Source organism: Chanos chanos, chromosome 7, assembly GCF_902362185.1.
Source record: "Chanos chanos chromosome 7, fChaCha1.1, whole genome shotgun sequence".
Classification (NCBI taxonomy): domain Eukaryota; kingdom Metazoa; phylum Chordata; class Actinopteri; order Gonorynchiformes; family Chanidae; genus Chanos; species Chanos chanos.
In genome coordinates, this window is record NC_044501.1 from 18728891 (window position 1) to 18748900 (window position 20010).

Sequence of the window (20010 nt, forward strand, 5' to 3'; positions counted from 1 at the left end):
GTGTGCGTGTGTGTGTGCGTGTGTGTGTGCGCACATGTGCTGTGTGTGTGTGTGCGCGCATAGTGTGTGTGTGCGTGGTGTGTTTGTGTATGCACCTGCATGTGCAGAAATGTTTAAGATTTTGTCTCATAATTTTGTGTGTGTGTTTTTGTGAGAGAGTGACTATGTGTGCATGTGTCTGTATGTGTGTGTGGGAATGAGTGGTTATGCATATCTATGTGTGTGAGTGAGAGGGCCAGAGATACATATGTTAATATATCTGTGCATGGTGGGGGAAAGAGCAACTGGGCATGTGTGAGTGTCAATGTGTGTGAAGTATAGGAGCTTGTAGGTTAATACATTTGTATGTATATATATGTGTGTGTGAGAGAGAAAAGTGATTTTGTGTGTGTGAGTGAGTGTGTATGAAGGACAGGGTGAATACATTTGCTCTGTTATTTAGTTTCCTGTCACTCAGCCTATGAATGTCTTGCAGATGCTAATTAATGCACTTGGCATCTTTTTACTTATAAATTCATTATACAGCTGATGTAATTTTTCGTAAGAAACTTACCCTTTCTTATCATCACAATGCAGTTTCCTTTTTAGCTCATAAAGGCTTCACTAGCATTTACACTAATGGGTTTAAATGTCAGTATAGAAGTTGAGAAGCCAAAGATGAAAGTATGAAAAATCGAACTGAAAAGTCGAAATTGTCAAAAATTGAAAAGTCAAAGCTGCCAGAAATGGAGTTGAAAAGGCAGAGTTGTCCTGTTAGCTGACTGACTTGAACCACTGCAGTCTGTCCTTCATCCTTCATTACACTTCATTATAGCATTCTTCACTGTATTTAAGTCTCCCTCCCTCTCTCTCTCCCTCTCTCTCCCTCCCTCCATCTCTCTCTTTCTCCCTCTCTCTCCCTCGCTCTCTCTCTCTCTCTCTCTCTCTCTCTCTCTCTCTCTCTCTCTCTCTCTCTGTGTGTGTGTGTGTGTGTGTGTGTGTGTGTGTGTGTGTGTGTGTGTGTGTGTGTGATTTAAAAGAGCAGTATTGATGGGCTGGTAGAGTTTGATAGATTGCAAATGATAGGAGACATTCCAAATCCACTCTTGGCCTTTTTGAAATTCAATACCTGACCATTCCATCGTGGTGATAGAACCCCATGTTGGGTTCTGGATGTTGTTCCAGGGACAGCAGAGAAATTTTGATATGTCCTTCCTTTTTTGCCCTTTACTTATACTAAGGTATGTTTTAAAGGTGGGTGTTTGGAGACAAATCCATAGATTTCGGTCTCTTTTTCTCTTCTGATTTGCAGTAGATACATACGTTTAATTAAGTCTGTCGTGAACTGATTTGTAGAGCTTCAGTATCATGTCCCACCATCTTTGTTTCTTTTACAAAGAGGAAATTAATTTTTAGGCCTGATCACAATTTCACTCATCTGCAGCTCAGGACTAAAGCACACTGTGCATTAGTCTAACATGGTAGGTCACACGCAGGAAGTTAACTGTCCTGAAGTTAATCTCCTGCATCTAAACTGAGAACAGATCAGTGACAATGGGACCAAGGCTGTTGGCATTCATTTTAGCCTGTTTGCCTCTGGCACATAGAAGTGTTCATGTGATTTCTTGCCATAAAACATCACCCAGAGATTGTGATGAGTTATGTTTTGATGAATTTTGATGAAAGAAGCAAGAACTCTGCATTAAACCAAAATTTTAGCCGCTGAGATTTAATAAGAATTGATTCGGTTAAAAAAAAAAAAGAAAAAAAAAAGATTTATTTGATGGAATAGAAGGGTGTAAATGTAATTTAGCCTAACTATAGGAAATCGAAGGAAAGTATCGGAAACAAGCCAGCTGGTATGGTGTTGCTCTAATGAAGTTATGGAAAGAAAAGTTAAAAGTGTAATGTGTGTTGACAGCTGTCTCCACTCGTGTGTGTGTGTGTGTGTGTGTGTGTGTGTGTGTGTGTGTGTGTTTTTAAGCGGATCTTCACCGGAGAGCACCAGACAACACATCTGCTGCTTTTTAGCTGGTTAACCTTGATTGTTTTTGCATCTGTATAGCAGCAACAGTGTGTGGCTGTGTCAGTATGTGTACAGCAGGTAATCACTAGCTTAATGCACTGTATGTGTTACATGAAGAAGAGGTCTGCTGTAGGTGTGAGAGGGGTAGATGACCCGAGGAAACAGATGTCTGATCGATTAAAAGGCAGTTTCTCTGTTGCATTCTGTCATTTTGCTGTTAGTTCAGTGCATTTCAAACTCCTAACAAACAAAACGTTACGAAAGATGCATTTTCAGCAACTCTTGATTCAAACTCTGTTTGAAACACACACATTTTGCTTACATACCAAGACAGAAAATGTGATTAGTACATGTTTGATGGATTGGTTGTCAAATAAAATTTTGTCTGAAGGAGAAAATTTAATCTTATTGTGGTCAACTTAGTTTGTCTGGTAAACTTTACCTACATGTGAAGGTGGACACGATACAAGTTCTTTACCTCCTAAGATCTTTAACTAGAAAAGACAACTTTATTGCAATTATTTTTCAAAATATGGTCTTTGCGTCCCCTTTTTTACATTGACTTTCTGTCATTCCCAGTATTGATTAAATTTCTCTTGTGTGTATACATCCCTGGTCTGCTTGGTTTCCTTTTCAACCAACCATGGGACACCCAATTACAGACCAGTCAGTTTTTTTCCTTGACATTCGTGACCTTCTTTGAGTATTTGACTCATTTTTACATTTTTTTGCAGACTGACCAAACAGTGTGTGACAGTTAGAACTGATTGGTAGTAAGAGTTTTTATGCTTCGTTTTCCACTTTGCTGTAGAAGCTTTTGGAGCATTGTAGAAATGACCAATTTTGAGTTGCGATTCTGTGGTGCTTCAAGTCCACAAATGATACGACAGGAGTAATGCTTTAGTAATGCATCCTCTTGCATAGCTTGTAAAATTAGTCGACTTTGCACGCTAAGCTCCTCAAGCTCACTTGATTGTACTGTAACATAATTTTTTTTCTTTTTTCCATTTTTTTGTGTGTGGTTCTCTGGTATTATTAGTTTTATATATTATAACTGTTTCTGTGTAATATTGACATGGTTCTTCATATTTCACACTTCTCCGTGTCCATGTCTTGTGAATGATGGTAGTGTTGGCAGGGCTACAGCCCTATTAGGGAAATATGCCACTCACTGAAAAGCCATAGTGAAAGATAAATGCAATGTAAACCAAATCATACCTCTGGAAGATGAACGGTTCGTTACAGCAGTCAATTGAAATTAATTACTATAGGTATTGGTCTACATACTGTTTATGTTCTGCCACTAGTTCTAGTTCTTATGTTCTGTTCTAGTTAGTGATTTTTTTCCCCCCAATGTTGATATTTTACTTCTCAAACATTTTCGTTTTAGTGGTTGAAATTCTGTTACGTTTTTACCAAACAGAGCAAAACCAATCAGTTTCAGAGCAAACGGACGCAGTGATAGTCATCAGGTAAACGCATGGCATGCATCACAAGCAGTTTGAACCTGTAATCAGACTTTTCCCCACATTGAGTTCTGATATTGCAATCAGTATTTTAGATAAACATTGCATTTCATGAATGGACACAGTAACTCACTTATCCCTGACAGATTTGGAAACAGCATGTCTTCGTTGTACATTTCCATTGCACATCAGGTAAAAATCCAGCATTTGACTTTGCTGTTCTGACCTAATTCTCTATCCCATACGTGGGGTAAGATGGAAAGACACAAAAGGAGAGAATGAGGGATTGGGTGGAGGAGGCAGTGCAATAAGACTTTTTCATTAAATTGGTTAACTTTGATAAAGGAGAACAGCTATGTCTCGCTATGTCTTCACTCAACTCCACAAAAACATTTCACTTGTGAACGGATGCTTTGTTAACAGATCTTCATTCTTTCTTTAAAGCGAGTAAGGTCTGCGATAAATTTTAGTATTTGAATTTCTCAAGTCAAAACTTTCTAAAAAAAAAAAAAAGAAAAAAAAAAAGAAAGAAAGGAAAAAAAAAAAAAAAAGAAAAGAAACACCCCATAAAACCCAGACATGGTTTTTGTAAAGGTAAGGAGGATAAGGTGAAGGAATCTGGTGCTTTTTCTTTCTTTCTTTTTTTTTCTTTGTGGTGACTTTTTTGTCCTCCTCTTTCACATTCTGTGCGTGTGTGTGTAAGAGTGAGAGAATGAAAGAGCAGCACGGCAGCTCCACTGTGTCAAATTAGGCCTACTGAGCCCACCTGCGACCCCTCTGCTAAAGATAATTCACTGTCAATATTTATTAACCTTGAGCCATTTCTCTCTCTGTGCCTCTCTCTCTCTCTTTCTCTCTCTCTCTCTTTCTCTCTCTCTCTCTCACCCTCACCCTCTCCCTCTCTCTTGCCATCTCCCCATCCCTTTCTGTCTCTCTTTCTCACACACACACACACACACACACACACACACAAGATGTGTGACTTTGAGAAGTTTCTGTAGTAAATGTTATTTGTACACTAGCTCTTTTGGAATGCACATACACAAACCATTTTAATGACTTGATGCTGCTGCTTGTAAATTAGACACAAATTTAGATGGTAATGGTTGTCCATTAGGGAATGGGAAATAGAACACGTAGATTTTTGTTCTCCGAGAGAGAGAGAGAGGAATGCAGAATGCAGACTCATAACTTAGACTCACTTCACTGTTTTCAGAACTTCAAACCAGGTAAATGTGTGGTGCCCAGAGAAACCTGTCGCATGTTGAAATATTTTTACATTTTGAACTGTGTAGATTTTTGGAAAACTGTAACTGTTCCGAATGGCTCCTTTGAAATATTTAGATCTTTAAATCACAGACTGAATTGTGACATTAAGATCTATATCAGTCACATCACAAAGAGGGATAAAACAGTGTTTAAAGGTTCTAGAGACAGTTAAAGACTTTCAGGCTTTCTTCATAGCTTTAGTAGCCTGGCTCTCGTCAGGTCCGATCACTGAATCAGTGATTGGTGGATTACATTCATTATTTAACCAGTTGCAATAGATCTGTCATTTTTTTGATTGGTTTAATTACCTTGAATTATAAAGGGACTGTGAAAATGAGATGGATGGAAGACAGAATGGCGAGGAAAGAGAAAAAAGAGATGAAGATACACAAATGAAATTGAATCCAAGAGCACTGTCACAAACCACATTTAGAACTTTGCAATCAAGTAATTACCCTCAGACTGGCCTTTTGACAAATACAATTGAATAAACCAGTTTATCAAGGCTGGGAGTCAGAGAGGAAGAGGAGGAATAGAACAGTTAAACCTAGCCTGTAGATCATGAGCAGGAGCACTGGTATAGCATTTAAACTAAACTCTCCCAGATGTTATGATGTTGTGCTGTGATAACATTCAACAGACCCTCTTCCTTTCCCCTTTTTAATCCATTGCTCTGGAGAGCTGGGTTTTTGCACTTTGACAGTTGTCATGGTAACAGCAGGTGACATTGCGTCACAGCGTGATGGTAGTCGCCATAGCGGCAGGTGTCCCGGCGAGGTGTTTTGATCTGGGTTTGGCATTTCCAGTTTTCCAATCAGCGAGCTGATTACAGCGTCTGATGGAAAGTCTGATTAAACTCGGTGATGGGCCATTAATGATGCAGAAATCAAGGAAATGAGTGTGTGTGTGTGTGTGTGTGTGTGTGTGTGTGTTGAAAACTTAGTACTTAAATGTGTTCATAAATGATAAAAGAGAAACAGGAGGAAGGAAGGATGATAATGTTTCCATTAAACTTCTTTCAGTACTCTTCAGAGGTTTACTAGGTCTGTCATACTCATATAAAATGACAGATCACGTATTCACAAGCTTTTGGGATTTTTTTTTTTTCTTATTTTGCTTTTTTCCCTCCCTCCATGTCAGAGGTGAGTTTGTGCTTGTATAGCTGTATTGTGTAGACGTTTCCTGGTGGTTAATATAGAAAAGTGTTAAGACTAAAATGAATGACTTCTGTTTGTTCTTCAGAACATTTCCTTTGCGATAAAAGGACTTGGCAAGATAAGCGTCTATGTTCCACAGAAAAGACTGAATTACGCTTCAAATCCAATTTATTTCTACCTTCGTAGGAGGGTAACAGCCGTATGTACTGTGAAAGCTGTTGGAAAGTTGAAAACATGTGCACATTAATACACGATTTGCAGAGCTTAAAAAGAAAAGAGATCTGTCAATATTTGACCTAGATAAAAAAAAAAAGGTATGAATGAGCCCCAGAAGTTCGGTTTAGTCTTTAACACAACAGCTCTGTTTTGTCACAACAAAGCATTTTATGCAATATCACCTGTCAAACAAAAGATGGTCAAGGCACCAGCCACCAAATTGCGTGTCTTTTCTGCTCAGTCATCTGATTCCCTGCTGGTTCTCTTTGTTTAAGGAGGCTGATGGACCACAGGGCAGGTTTGTCCATCTGCAATGCAAAGTTGTGTTTTTTTAAGATAAGATTTTTTTAAGAGGAGACACTACGTTATATGAAGTATATATCTTGTACTGTTTGGTTGTACCAGCTTCCATCTACATCTAACAGAAGTTTACACAAGTAAATGTTGTTGTCTTTCATTTCAACAGTTGGATGGTTGAATGAGAGAGAAAGAGCAATGTGTATGAATTGCACAGGCAGCAAGAGATACAGAGGAAATAAGGTCCTAAAATTCCTCAAGAGAGAGAAAGAGAGAGAGAGGCAGTTTCTGGGCGTGAGTGCAATTCTTAGTGACACTTTTTAATACTGTTTAACTCTCTACTCTGGCTCCCTTTTATTCTCTGCATGCACCGAAGCATATGTCAACTGTCACGTTTCAGTGTTGCATGGAAAGAGCATTCGTGTGTCTGGTTGTATGTGTGTGTGTGCTTGTGTGTGTGTGTGCGTGCGCTTGTGTGTGTGTGTGCGTGCGTGTGCGTGTAAATTTAATGGTGAGTCTGTCAGCGTACCTCATGTTCTGTGTGTGTGTGTGTGTGTGTGTGTGTGTGTGTGTGTGTGTGTGTGTGTGTGTGTGTGAGAAAGGGAAAGTGCTTTTTGTGTAGCCCAGTTCTCCATTTGTTCCAATAAATATTAATTCAGATGTTCTTTTTTTTTTTTAAAGAGTGACTGAAGTGCATAACAGTTTTTCTCATGCTGCTGTGAAGTGACTACTTAAAATCTGCTGGAACAGTTTTTAGTTTCTAAAGTGGCTTATTTGTTTTTTCCACAAATACAGACATTAATGTTAAATGTCAGCAAATACCATCCCTGTTTTTAAACGACACAGATTGTGGTAAAACTTTGTTTAATTAAGAAAATCAAATTGCTGAACAGCTCTTCAGAGGGTGTTAAATAGTGACATTATCTGTTTGTAATGAGCTGAGGTCAGAGTCACATGGTGTCCAGCAGAAAGCAGGTTTTTGGACAGGCTTCATCCAGGAGTTCTCAGACAGCCACCGGAGACACTGATAAGGACACACGGACTTAATTATTAGTTGAATCAGAAGGGGTTGTGTGTGTGTGTGTGTGTGTGTGTGTGTGTGTGTGTGTGTGTGTGTTTGTGTGTGTGTGTGTGATTAAGTAAGTGAGAATCCAAAAGTTATGTTCCTCAGAGTGGGGCCATGTTACATTACTTAGCATTTGTAGCTGTTTCATATGTTGTAATACTCTGTTAAAACATATTACTACTATTACACACACACACACACACACACACACACACACACACACACAGATACACAAATCAGCATGCACAAGTCAACATAGACACAGTCTGTAGGCTGTGGCAGTCAAAAGTATCTGACTACAAAAAAAGAACCTGACTTTCTTAAATAGCAGTAGTAAGACGGTCTTAGTCCTCTTTCTTAAATAACAGTAGTAAGACTGACTGTAAACACAAGACTGTCTTAGTCCTCTTTCCTAAATAACAGTAGTAAGACTGACTGTAAACATATGACTGTCTTAGTCCTCTTTCTTAAATAACAGTAGTAAGACTGACTGTAAACACATGACTGTCTTAGTCCTCTTTCTTAAATAACAGTAGTAAGACTGACTGTAAACACATGACTGTCTTAGTCCTCTTTCTTAAATAACAGTAGTAAGACTGACTGTAAACACATGACTGTCTTAGTCCTCTTTCTTAAATAACAGTAGTAAGACTGACTGTAAACACATGACTGTCTTAGTCCTCTTTCCTAAATAACAGTAGTAAGACTGTCTACTGTTCTCTTGCACTCAGTTTTTACACCAAAGGCAAAATGTCAAATCTGCATTTAAATTGAAGTCTTTTTTTTTTTTTTTTCATTTGCATATTTTTGATTATTCTATTATATCTGTCTTTGCTGTTTCTGCTCCTGTCAGAGAAACTGTCCTCCCCTCACTTTATTTTAAGAAGTCTGTCAGTTGGAAGAAGGTTTTAAAGAGCAGTTTCCCCCCCTAAGCCTGCAGGATCATCTGTAAAGTTATGGAATATGACAGGGGCTGTTGTGTCGTAATGATACGCTGTCAGTCCGGGACGCTCGCTCTAATTGTTTTTGTGCCAAAGTGATCAACAGATTGTTTCACGTTAAGCATATGAAATGAGAAAATTGATTAGGTCACTTCTCCTTCCAGCCATATTATTCAGTGTCTCTCTCTTTGTGTTAGTCTCTAATTATGTATAAAGCATGACTGGTTTACAGTGATGTGGTATGTGCGTGTGTATGTGTTTGTGTGTGTGTTTGTGTATGTGTGTGTGTATGTGTGCATGCTAACATTCAGATTGTGGCTCTACTGTTTTCACGTTTTTGTATGTGTGTTTTACACTTTGACATGGCTGGGTTTGCTCTGCTTTGTGTGTGTGTGTGTGTGTGTGTGTGTGAGAAAAAGAGAGAGAATCTGTCTGCGTGGAATATGAATTATCACCAGAGACCATTTAAATGAACAAACAGTAACACGGGCTCTGTGTGCCTGCTTGTGTTTCGTACTATGGCTGTAGAGTGTTTAAAATTTTTTTTTGCTTTGTGGCTGTTTTTTACTTTACTGCAGGCTTATTTGTGTGTTAGTGTGTGTCTCGTGTCCTGTAGCACTGATGCACCAAGCATGGCGATATCAGCTGTTAACAGACAGCAGTTGGCTAATTACATGTTTGCTTAATACGTAGATAAAGCTAATTTAACAACCAATTACTGTTCTTCACACACCTCCAACTTTAAGTCGATGGAAATGACACTTTCCCAATCTCTTTTCTTCTGCTTCTGCTGAGCACCGTCTCGCAAACTAACCGCTCCAAGACTGGATTCCAGAAAAAGATCTCTGTGTGTGTTTGTGTGTGTGTGTGTGTGTGTGTGTGCGTGTGGGCTGAAACGCATCTGTCTATTCTAGACTATCTGTCGTTCTGATCTTAGAAAAATCAAATGAGTAAATGAAGTGGCTGACCTCAGCTGAGAGATTGAAACATAACTGCCAATATTCCTCTTTGATTAAATGAGAGCGCCAGCAGCTGTCTTTATGTGCGTGGCTCGTTTTTTAATTTCCTACTGAAAAACTGGAGTTTTAACTTACGCTCTGTTGTACTCTAGGTTGTTTTGCTGTTTATACGTTTACACGTTTTGCCACAGTAAACGTTTTATAGTCAACAGGTGTGTAGACCTCCTGTTCAGCATCACTAGACTCATCTTGTTTTTTTTTCTCTCTTTCAATGAGACCTTCCTCTCTCAGGAGAAAAACACAGAAATTAAAACAAAAGTGAGTTTTCACCACAAGAGATTAGTATTATTTTCCACATTTATAATAGCAGAGATGAACTTGAGGAGGTATGGTAGTTCTCTCTCTCTCTCTCACACTCTCTCACACACACACACACACACACACTTTGGTATGCCACTGAGTACAAACTAAGTTCAGATTTATTTTTGCAGTTCTTGGGTAGCCTATTGTCTTTTCTCTCTCTCGCTCTCTCTTATTCACAGTTTTTCTTTCTCCCTCCCCTGTTTTCCCCCTCCTGCTGAATGTTATTTTGCTTATTGTCTCTCTGGGTCGACGAGAGTAAGATTTTTAACATAAGTAATGTTGTTATAGAAAGGTCAAATATTGCTCATTAGACAATTTAGGGTGGTGGATATTCAAACAAACACTGATAAGGTCACAATTTGAATAAGTATTTCTCTATTAAAAAAAAAAAACACAGAAAAACTGTTGACCTTTCATTAGAGGTGGATTGGACAAGTAAATGAAACTGGAAGAAGCTGAAGCGCAGACAGAGAAAGCTTGTTATCAGTGGCCTTCTCTTGACACACAAGATGGCTGATGTTACAGAGCCTTTGAGTTACAGACTAAGGACTGAGATTATTTTTTATGACTGTGCTCCAATTAACACAGTCCCCGCTTTAATAGCTAGAGGACTGTGTAGCTGCCCGATTTTTCCACGCTCCCAGATTTTCCCTGGAATTATGAAATGCGGAAGTCTAGTCTGCAACACACATGCGCAGTTGATTTTGAGGGCTGCCCGATTTTGCCGGAAGTACAAAAGTCCGGAAGTCCAGACTGCAGTAGGCATGTTCAGTATCCGAAGCGTGCGCACACTATATGATGTGTTCCAGCAGTGCCAGATCTGTACTGCTCATGCATAAGCATTTTAAGGCACAAACAACACGTAGTGTTTTCATTGAGAGACGGAGTGTTAGCCTTTACTTCTGATGTTATAGAAGTACTTTTTTTTTTGCAAAGATTCTCTGTAGGCTAAGCATAATATTCACTGCTGGATTAAGCTGGTTATGCACTTTACCATAAATCTATTATAAAACTATTTATCAACAAAAAGACATAGTTTACTTGTCGTTTGAGAACCACCAGATCATTTTTGCTTCGCCCAAGTAGCATTCTTAACCTTTACATACAATTTGCTTTCGACACTTTCAGGTTTTAAGTTTTTTTAGAAGATAATCACTATTAATAACCATTATTTTTGTTGAGCCATCATATTTCCAGATATTGTAAATAGTATTTTAAAAACAGTAAAGTAAATTAAAGTAGTAATAGTAATATAAGTAAATGATTAATATAAATATAGTTTTCTATTTGTGATAACTGTCCATTCTTACATAACAATGAACATACACTGAGAATGACTTGAGTTTCTTTCATTTTTTAAACTGAAATAGAACAGCACAATGTATGTAATATGAAATATAAAAAATAACATGAAATACACAAAGTGGATGTGAACACAGAACGTAAGAGACAGGATGCATATTGCTTTAAGAGACCAACTAGTACAGACAAGAGAACAAAAATGTTCATATTTGAGATTAGGAGGAATAACTAAGATCCTCCCTAACTATTTTACACAACAATAAATGAGCAAGCCCCCATCCTATGTAGCATGGTTTGTCTCCCTGAGGACATGAGGTTCAGACTGATGATTTTGTGATTAGATTAGATTAGATTAGATTAGATTGGACTAGATTAGATTCAACTTTATTTTCATTGCACATAGTACAAGTACAATGAAATGCAGTTTTGCATCTAACCAGAAAGTGCAAATAGTAAAATAAGGTGTGGCCAAGGCAATATTTACGGATAAGGCATATGTGAGTTACATACACTCACTCACTCATTTTCAAAGCCGATTATCCTAATAAGGGTTGCGGGGGGTGCTGGAGCCTATCCCAGCGTTCATTGGACGACAGACAGGGAAACACCCTGGACAGGTCGCCAGTCCGTCGCAGGGTAGACACACAGACAAACGCATTCACACACACATTCACACCTAGGGGCAATTTAGTGTCTCCAGTTTGCCTGACCTGCATGTCTTTGGACTGTGGGAGGAAACTGGAGCTCCCGAGGAAACACACACACACACACACACACGGTGAGAACATGCAAACTCCGCACAGAAACAAGAGCAAGACTGTGGTGCAGGGTAAACAGCACTAGCCACTACTCCAACACGCCCCCTATTTGCCCCTCCCTCATTTGACGCCCTATTAATCGGTTGAATTCATCCACCTCACTAGAACAGTAAAAACGAGAGTTAATATGGATAATAACGACATCCCCCATGCTCATGCACTCAGTGTAAACATTAATAAAGTTCACTCCTACCTTCTGCTGTACTCAGGGTCAGCAAGAAATAACTGTTCCGCCTCCTGTCTTGATATACCCCGCAGAGCAGTCAGGACATGGATGATGCACTGACCCAAAGCAGAGTAGAACAGAACAACAAAATCTCCTAATATATTTACTGTATAAACTCACATCACATCATAAACATTGTCATACAAACATTATACCACTACGTTTGTGAAGGCAGTAATGCCATTAAGTGAAAGGAGAAAGGGCACGTCAGATCTAACTTTATTTTCAGAAGCCAACAATGAGGCACAATACCTAAAGAACGCATTTATTTTGCTTCGCAACGTGGAAAAATAGTGTGGCTTTGTTACAGTTGGCAGTATGTGCGCCACAGATTCACACAATGAGATCTCTCATATCAACCAATTTTGCTTACTGGACAGTAAATACAGCTCCAGACACTTCACATGCATTCTTACATCGGAGAGGCTCATCGGCAACCCACTTTGTGTACAGGTCTGTCATGGTCATCCCATATTTGTGACCTCTGGCTGTTTCACGTAGTGGGCCAATAAGGTCCAAGCCTACTACCTCCCAAGCCTCTTTAACCTGAGGAAATATTTCCTTTGAACTTCTTTAACCACATTTCCCTGTGGTCAGCAAAAGTTTAGCATGTAGTACTTTTAATAGAATGCAAAATCGTGTGTCTGTGTCTTGATGGGGTCATTTAACTGGCAGCAATAACAACATCTCACCTGAGACAAGAGATAATAACTTGTTAATTTTCTTTCAGTATTATACTTTTGAATGACTCTTGTAATTATGGAATATCTAAAATCTAAACTCACATTATGGTGTCTTGCAAGACTGTCTCATCTATTATGAACTGACTGCTTTGCATCCCAGCACAACTCAAATCGAAACCATCTCCCCAAGACAAAAAACAGTATATGTATATCACATGCTACAGGACAAAGTCAGATCATAACTTACCCATTCAGTCACGTCTTTTATCAAAGTTTACCGGAAGTAGCCAGCAATAACCCTGTCTCTGGTGCCTCTCAAACCATGATGGTTGCCAGTTCCAGGGTTATCATGGCACTCCATGAGGGCAGACCTCTTTTCGTCTTCTGTCAACACCGCCAAACGCATGTACTGTTTGTTCGGCCCGATGTAAAACAAGCGGTTATCTGCAAAAAAAGAAAAAAAAGAGAGTTTAGTAACCAATAACCTTAACACTAACTACACCTGACCGAATGGATCATGGAGAATTCATTACCCTCCATACGTCCTTGCTTATTTTCTTTGCTCAGAAAACTGCTAACTTAGCCCATACTACATACTAAAAACACCAGTCGAAGGAGCATACCTTTAACTATAAAGGGTGAAATGGAATAGAGCATTTCCTTTCCATCCTCCCTAGATAGACTGGGGTGGAATACACCATCAGAGATGTAATCTTTAAAACGCTGGTAAAACTCAAAACCTCTCATTTTTGATTATGCTGCAACACTTCCATGTTGCCAGTACAGCGCCACAATACCACTTATGAAATATGATGTAATAAAATATTGTAGATCGGGCAGGGGACACAGAAATATGATGTAATGTCATAAAAACGGCATGCAAATTGGGTAGTGTCGTAAACTATTCTTGCGTGTTGCATACCGGACTTCTGGATTTCGTAATTCTAGGGAAAATCTGGGAGCGAGTAAAATCAAGCAGCTACAGACTGAAACACAATCCTCTCTCCCATAGATGTGTTGACATGGTTTGAATTCTAGAACTCTCCTGTAGAACACTGCTGAGGAACTCCATGTTCTGTTTACCAGGGTGTCACTTAGCGACGATTGGTTGGCTTGCTGCCTGTGCTGTACCGCACAAAATCAATGGCCTTAAGTCTTCAGAGGGCAGGAAGATCTGCATTACTGTGGGGGTGGCAGAGTGTGTTTGTATGTGTGTGTGCCTGCGCTCATGTGCATTTGAGTAAGTGTACGCATACCTGATGAATTCTCCAGTTATGAGTATGTGTGTGTGTGTGTGTGAGAAAGAGAGAGAGACACAGAGAGAGAATGACAAGCGTAAAGGTCCTCAGGGTATAGCAGGGTATGACACCATATCAGCTAAACACAAGCAAAAGAAAACAGTACAGAGACAGAGAATTTCCATCTCAGGCAAATGCCTTTACTGAATTCAGTGATGTGGGATTTAGGTTTTTTTCAAAAAATATTTACAAACATAACCATTTGAGATATTTTGTCATTGAAGTAATATCCGTCTGTCTGGATTGCGCTCAGATCAGAAATTTGGAACGATCTTCCAGTCAGTTCATTTCATCATTTTGAATTTAGGATTGAATTACTGCCCCTCTCTCTCTCTCTCTCTCTCTCTCTCTCTCTCTCTCTCTCACACACACACACACACACACACACACACACACACAGAAAGTAGAAGCTGAATTTGACTTTGAGTGACAGTCAGTGTATTTCATTCTGTGCGTATGAGACTATCCTGACCAGTCACACATTGACTGTGAGATTGCAGGTTGTCAGTCAGTTCCAGAGCACCTCTGCCGTATGCCTGTAAAACAATAAGAGCTCTTCTCTTCTGTCCTGCAGTTGTAATCTATCAGAAGTCTTTTTTAAGCCTTTTCATACGTGTAATTTCTATAGAAATGCCCTTAAATCATTTTTAAGACTTTTTATGTGTGTAATTCCTGACGGTGTCAAATGGAAATGTCAAGTGATGGTTCATATTTCACTTCAGCTCTGATATACGATGTGCTTAATATTGTTTACTGAACATCCCCTCTCTCTTTTTCTCTATTCCCTTCTCTCTCTCCCCCTCTCTCTCTCTCTCTCTCTCTCTCCCTCTCCCTCTCCCTCTCTCTCTCTCTCTCTCTTCCAACCCTCTCTTTCTCTTTCTTTTTTCACACTCTCTCACTTTCTCTTTCTCTCTTCCAACCCTCTCTTTCTCTTTCATTTTTCACACTCTCTCACTTTCTCTTTCTCTTCTCCAACCCTCTCTTTATATTTCTTTTTCACGCTCTCTTACTTTCTCTCTCCCCCCACTCTCTCTCTCTCGCTCTCTCTCTGTTACCTCCAGTCACTTTTGGCATATCCATATAAAAACCTATCTAGAGTGGGTTTTATGGTCTGTTTTGTGATTGAAATGAAAGCAGTAGAGTAACTAGTGTCTAGCAGTGGGACTCTTCTTGCTGTGAGTCATTGTCATTAGGTGAAATCATTCAGAAAGGACCAGATATAAAACTCTCATTGGCTGTAAAGACACAGCTGAATAAGACTTCCCAACAGTGTAGGGAATTCAGGTGGGGACGTTTCATGAGGAATATTTTTTTTTACGGACATATTTACTACACACGTCAGATTAATGGGAGTTTTACTGATGTCAGTGTTATGGAGGCTGGACATTGTTGTCATATGGATTTTGAGTAAATATAAAAGATATATCATCCTTTAATATCTTGATGTCAAAGCTCTATCCAGCTATGCTCTCTCCTTAGTCACCCTCAAAATAATTCAGACAGATAGTAGAGTAAATGTTTAAGTTCTAGGTCGCTGATGTCTCTGACTTTATCTGTGTGTATATTTTTGTGTTGCAGGCCAATGGTCCTGTGGGAAGTGGGAGCATGCAGTTATTGGAGACAGATTTTTCCCGCACTCTGACCGAGATGGTCGACCTGCATCTGTTCCACCAGAAGAGCATCCCAGCCTTCCTGAGTGCCGTGACCCTTGACCTGTTCAGTCGGCAGACCATCATTTAGATTTCTCTGACCTCACCCTTACACCCCCTCAAGTGAAATGTAGACAGACACAAAAATGGCATACAAACAGAAAACCGCATATATACGTGTTTTGTAACTGCACTCGCACACACCACTCACACACACCACACACACACACACACACACTGTCTGTTTCTTTCTTTTTTTTTTCTTTTTTCTTTAAGAATTTTGGAGGATAAATTTTAGAACAACTGTTGTAACTGGCTATTGCTATGAATGTACCTTTATCTCAAAATCAATTCAACACTTCAAGCAAATGCCATTCCTTTCTGCTTCATCTCTGGAGTTTGACTTAAAAAATAAAAATGCCCTTCTTTGTCAGTGTTGACTTCATTGTCATTCATATTGAGGTCATTGTGAAGAAAAGAGTTCCACATGAAAAAGATTCCACATTACAAAATTCCATCAAAAATACCCAAAATAATCACACAGTTGTCAGTGACTGCATGGTACAATAAGAACTACAGCCTCAGCTGGTTCGCTCATGACAGTTTGGAATTTTTACTGCCTCTTTTACAACAATCGCATATTTCACATAACTGAAGATTCATGGAAAGTTAAAGCTCCTTCTAGTAAAAAAAAAAAATTCACCTACAACTCTCTCATTAGGTGGTATTTCTGAGGCAAGTGGAGCTTGGCGTTCATTGGCTTGTCATCCACAGCGATGGGACACATAGAACTCTGTTCCTTTTTTCCACCTATTGCCATGCAGTGACTGCTGCAACCAGTGCAGATTGATCTCATTGATTAGCATGAGCTGGAACATTCATTCTGCTCATGTGTGAATGTAAGGCAAATGACTGGACACCATGGATCATTCTCTACTGCTATTAAAACCATATTTCATTGGTTTGTATCAGTGAATTCCAATTCTAGTCTTAGAAAGCTGAGGCCCTTAGGGATTTTATATCACAGTGGTATTTAATATGTTGTGGAGTGCACATACCAAAGCATTTTAGTCTGTTTATAATTTCACCACACTACAATGCAAAAGGAATTAGTTATTGTTGATCTCTCTTTGCAGTAATGTTTTTGTCACTGTCATCAAAAATCAAGTCATCAGCAGGTGTTTTTGTCATAATTTGAGTCAATGAGCACAACCTTGCATGTGTAAAAGTGAATGAAGGAAAGCACTCTGACATCTTACTTTTTTTAAACTTAAGTTTTTAAAAGCAAAGCAAGCGGTCTCTGTGTCAGAGGTTTAACAGCTGAGGGAAGGAATGTCTAATGAGTGTTGCTACAGTGATTCAGTTTGCCTTTCCGCTCACTGCACTGCAGTGAGGTACTCAGAGCTTCATTCTGTGATCAATGAAAGAAGTGAGAACATTCTGTGAGAATCAGGTTGGATATTTAATGCAACTGCTGTTTGGTTTGCTCCAGTAATATGATAGATTGGTAGTGGTAAGTGCAGAATTATATTTACTGTTTGGATAGAACGGGACATGAACAGAGAACATTGCTGGGGTCTCAGTATTTTAATTTGTACCACTACTGATGATCTGCGAAGTATCCACATTAAGGAATGAGCAATTGGATCTTTGGAAGTTGATGGATTGGGTCCAGAATGGGGAATGTGTGTGGCAGTACCTCTGTGGGGTATGTCAATGAAGCAGTAGTATTGGTATCCACTGACCACTCTGTCTGTGGGCGTCCAACCAAAACATTAACAACTAAGTAAGAAGCCTAGTAATTTGGAGACCTTGGGAAGAGGCTTGAGCATATCACTGATACCACCCTACCGACAGTCAGCAAGTCCAGTATCAGGCATCTGTAGCTGGGCACATCTTGGACAGATCGTGTTAAACATGGCTTCCATGGATGATGTGTAAATGACATTGCTAAAGTGACTTGCTTTGCTTTATGAAATGCTGCACAGCAATGGAAATCCACATTAGCAATAAGTTGTGGAGACTAAGGTCTCTCATGCAGAGACCTCTCATGCCTGTTTTTTTAACTTCTTTTTTTATTTCTCTATCTCTCTGAACCCGTCTTCAGCCCCCTCTGTCTGTTTGACCCTTGTTATGGCTCAAGCCTCTCTGTTCAGGACCAATGCACACCAAAGCAAAAACCACACGCCTTAACACCTAAAAGACACCGGGCTTGATGTTTAGCACAACATCTTCTGTACCACTGGTCACATGTCGATAACAATCAATTTCCACGATGACCAGATCACTTCAGAGGTTAGTTTACCTTGATAATGGAATTCGGACCACGGTTGAGTCCAGTCTTCTTTCACTCGTTCACTAACTATATAGAACAAAAGAAAATGAAACTAATCGGTACACCATTACTGGATAGATGTGCGTATCGAACCTGTAAAGAATGATAGCCTTAAACGTGGTATAAGACCTTTAAATAACCACTGGCCGACTGACCAGCAGCTGATTCTCAACCTGCCAGTGAACTTAAGCCATTCACAGTGTTAGAACAATCAGAGTTAATATCTCTCGGAAGCATAAAATGCCACGTTTATGGGTAGGCTGATATAATTTTACTCTTCCTTAAAATTGGAAAAACTGTGTAAAATTATGAGCTCAGATTAACACTTCCCAAATTCCAAGGAATGTTTCCTTCCTTTAGGCAGAGACACCCCCAAAAGGATGGCATAAATCATTTCCAAATTACTGAATGTGGTGTTCCAGGAACTTAGTTATCTGGGAATATTGAATTTGAAGAGTATTATGGTACTTGCTACATTACTGCTATTATTTACTTAAGGTTAAGGCTAATGAGATATTTTTAATATTTTCTAGGTTCAGAGTGCTGACCTATAAATAGTCTTCAGAATAACTTTGAGAACTGGGTTCTCAAATCATATTATGGTTATAGCTAAGTGATACTAGGGCTCAATCTAATATTCACAGCAAAGCGTTAATCAGAATTTCTCTATACTACCGACACTACATATTATTAGTTTCCAAATGAACAGAAATCCTCCTGGTTTACATTATGTTGTGTCATTCATATCTTCTGAGGTGTTGTGACAATAAGGCTTCTCATATGAAGTTTTATTCCACTTAAGTTTCAAAATAATACAAAGAACAATCACATGCTCTCCCAGGCTCTTTATTGGCATAGAAGATTTCTTTCGCGCCTGTATAGCAGGGGCTTCCAGAGTTAGGACTACAAGATTTGTGGATCACAAGATTTGTGGATTACACTTGATTGCATATATCAGCTTTACCTGCCCATTTATTCAAATAGAACATTGCCCACAGTTATTAGTAATGTGATAAAACATTAATCTCCCACATACATTATATCCAAAATTTCCATTTAATTGCCCCCCCCCCTCTTCTCTGATATAATGATATATCCAATGATCTTTATATTAATAAATGGAAAAAGTATGCAGATTTCTGACAAACTAACATCTCTCTTTGAAACCTGTCCTTAGGAATTCTGGACTGTGGAAAGGATGAAGCAGCTCTCAGTAATGTTAAAATTTCACACATAATCTATTAGCTTCCATTTTTATATGCACATTTAAGTCAAATGTAAATATAGAACCGTTTCCTTAATAAAGGCAGGACAACTGAATAAGTATTCATTTGCAAACAATTATTTTACTATAGAGGAAGACATTGTGTTAGTGTGCTTACAAGCCCTTGTGCAGCTGCTGGGGCAGTATAGTGACGTGCAGTGAGCATGTAAGTCTTTAACAAGACTATTTACCAACCTTTGAGTGCTGGTATTAATTGGGGAAAGTCAAGAGTCATGTGTGAAGACTTGCGGAGAATACCAGTATTGTTTCCCTTTCATGGCAAAAAAGAGTAAAACATCAAACTAGATGACAGAAGCATGTAAATGTAGTTTAGATCTTTGTAAATATAGTCTTTAGATCTTTGGTTTATGGTGGCTGGCAGCACGGAGGGTCCTAGCTCCTAGTGTGTGTGCTTACTGGGTGTATAGGATGGGTTAAATGCAGAGGCTGCATTTCACTGCCCTAGTATATGTGTGACCAATAAAGTACTACTACTATTTCTGGTTTGGGTTAAAGACTTCATCACAAAGGTAACTGGGTGGTTTTGCAGGATTTTTCCACCCTGTAACATAAATCAGTTAAACTAAAGTTTCAATTTGTGTCCTCCGATATGACTTGGCTAACTTCTTTATGTTCTTGTCTGGTCTGAGATCTCCTACATCAAGTGGCTTCTTTGCGAGGGGATCAGTCTTCTCA

General features: G+C 39.1%; 1 protein-coding gene across 2 annotated transcripts in view; it reads left to right on the forward strand.

Moving 5' to 3' along the window:
* Window positions 1-15934, forward strand: part of mad1l1 (mitotic arrest deficient 1 like 1) — a 51559-nt gene extending 35625 nt beyond the window's left edge. For both annotated transcript variants that reach the window (XM_030780524.1, XM_030780525.1), the window contains one exon: window positions 15645-15934. In XM_030780524.1, coding sequence (XP_030636384.1) covers window positions 15645-15806 — 162 coding nt within the window. In that variant the 3' untranslated portion in view covers window positions 15807-15934. The remainder of the gene's footprint in view (window positions 1-15644) is intronic.
* The last annotated feature ends 4076 nt before the right edge of the window (window positions 15935-20010 follow it).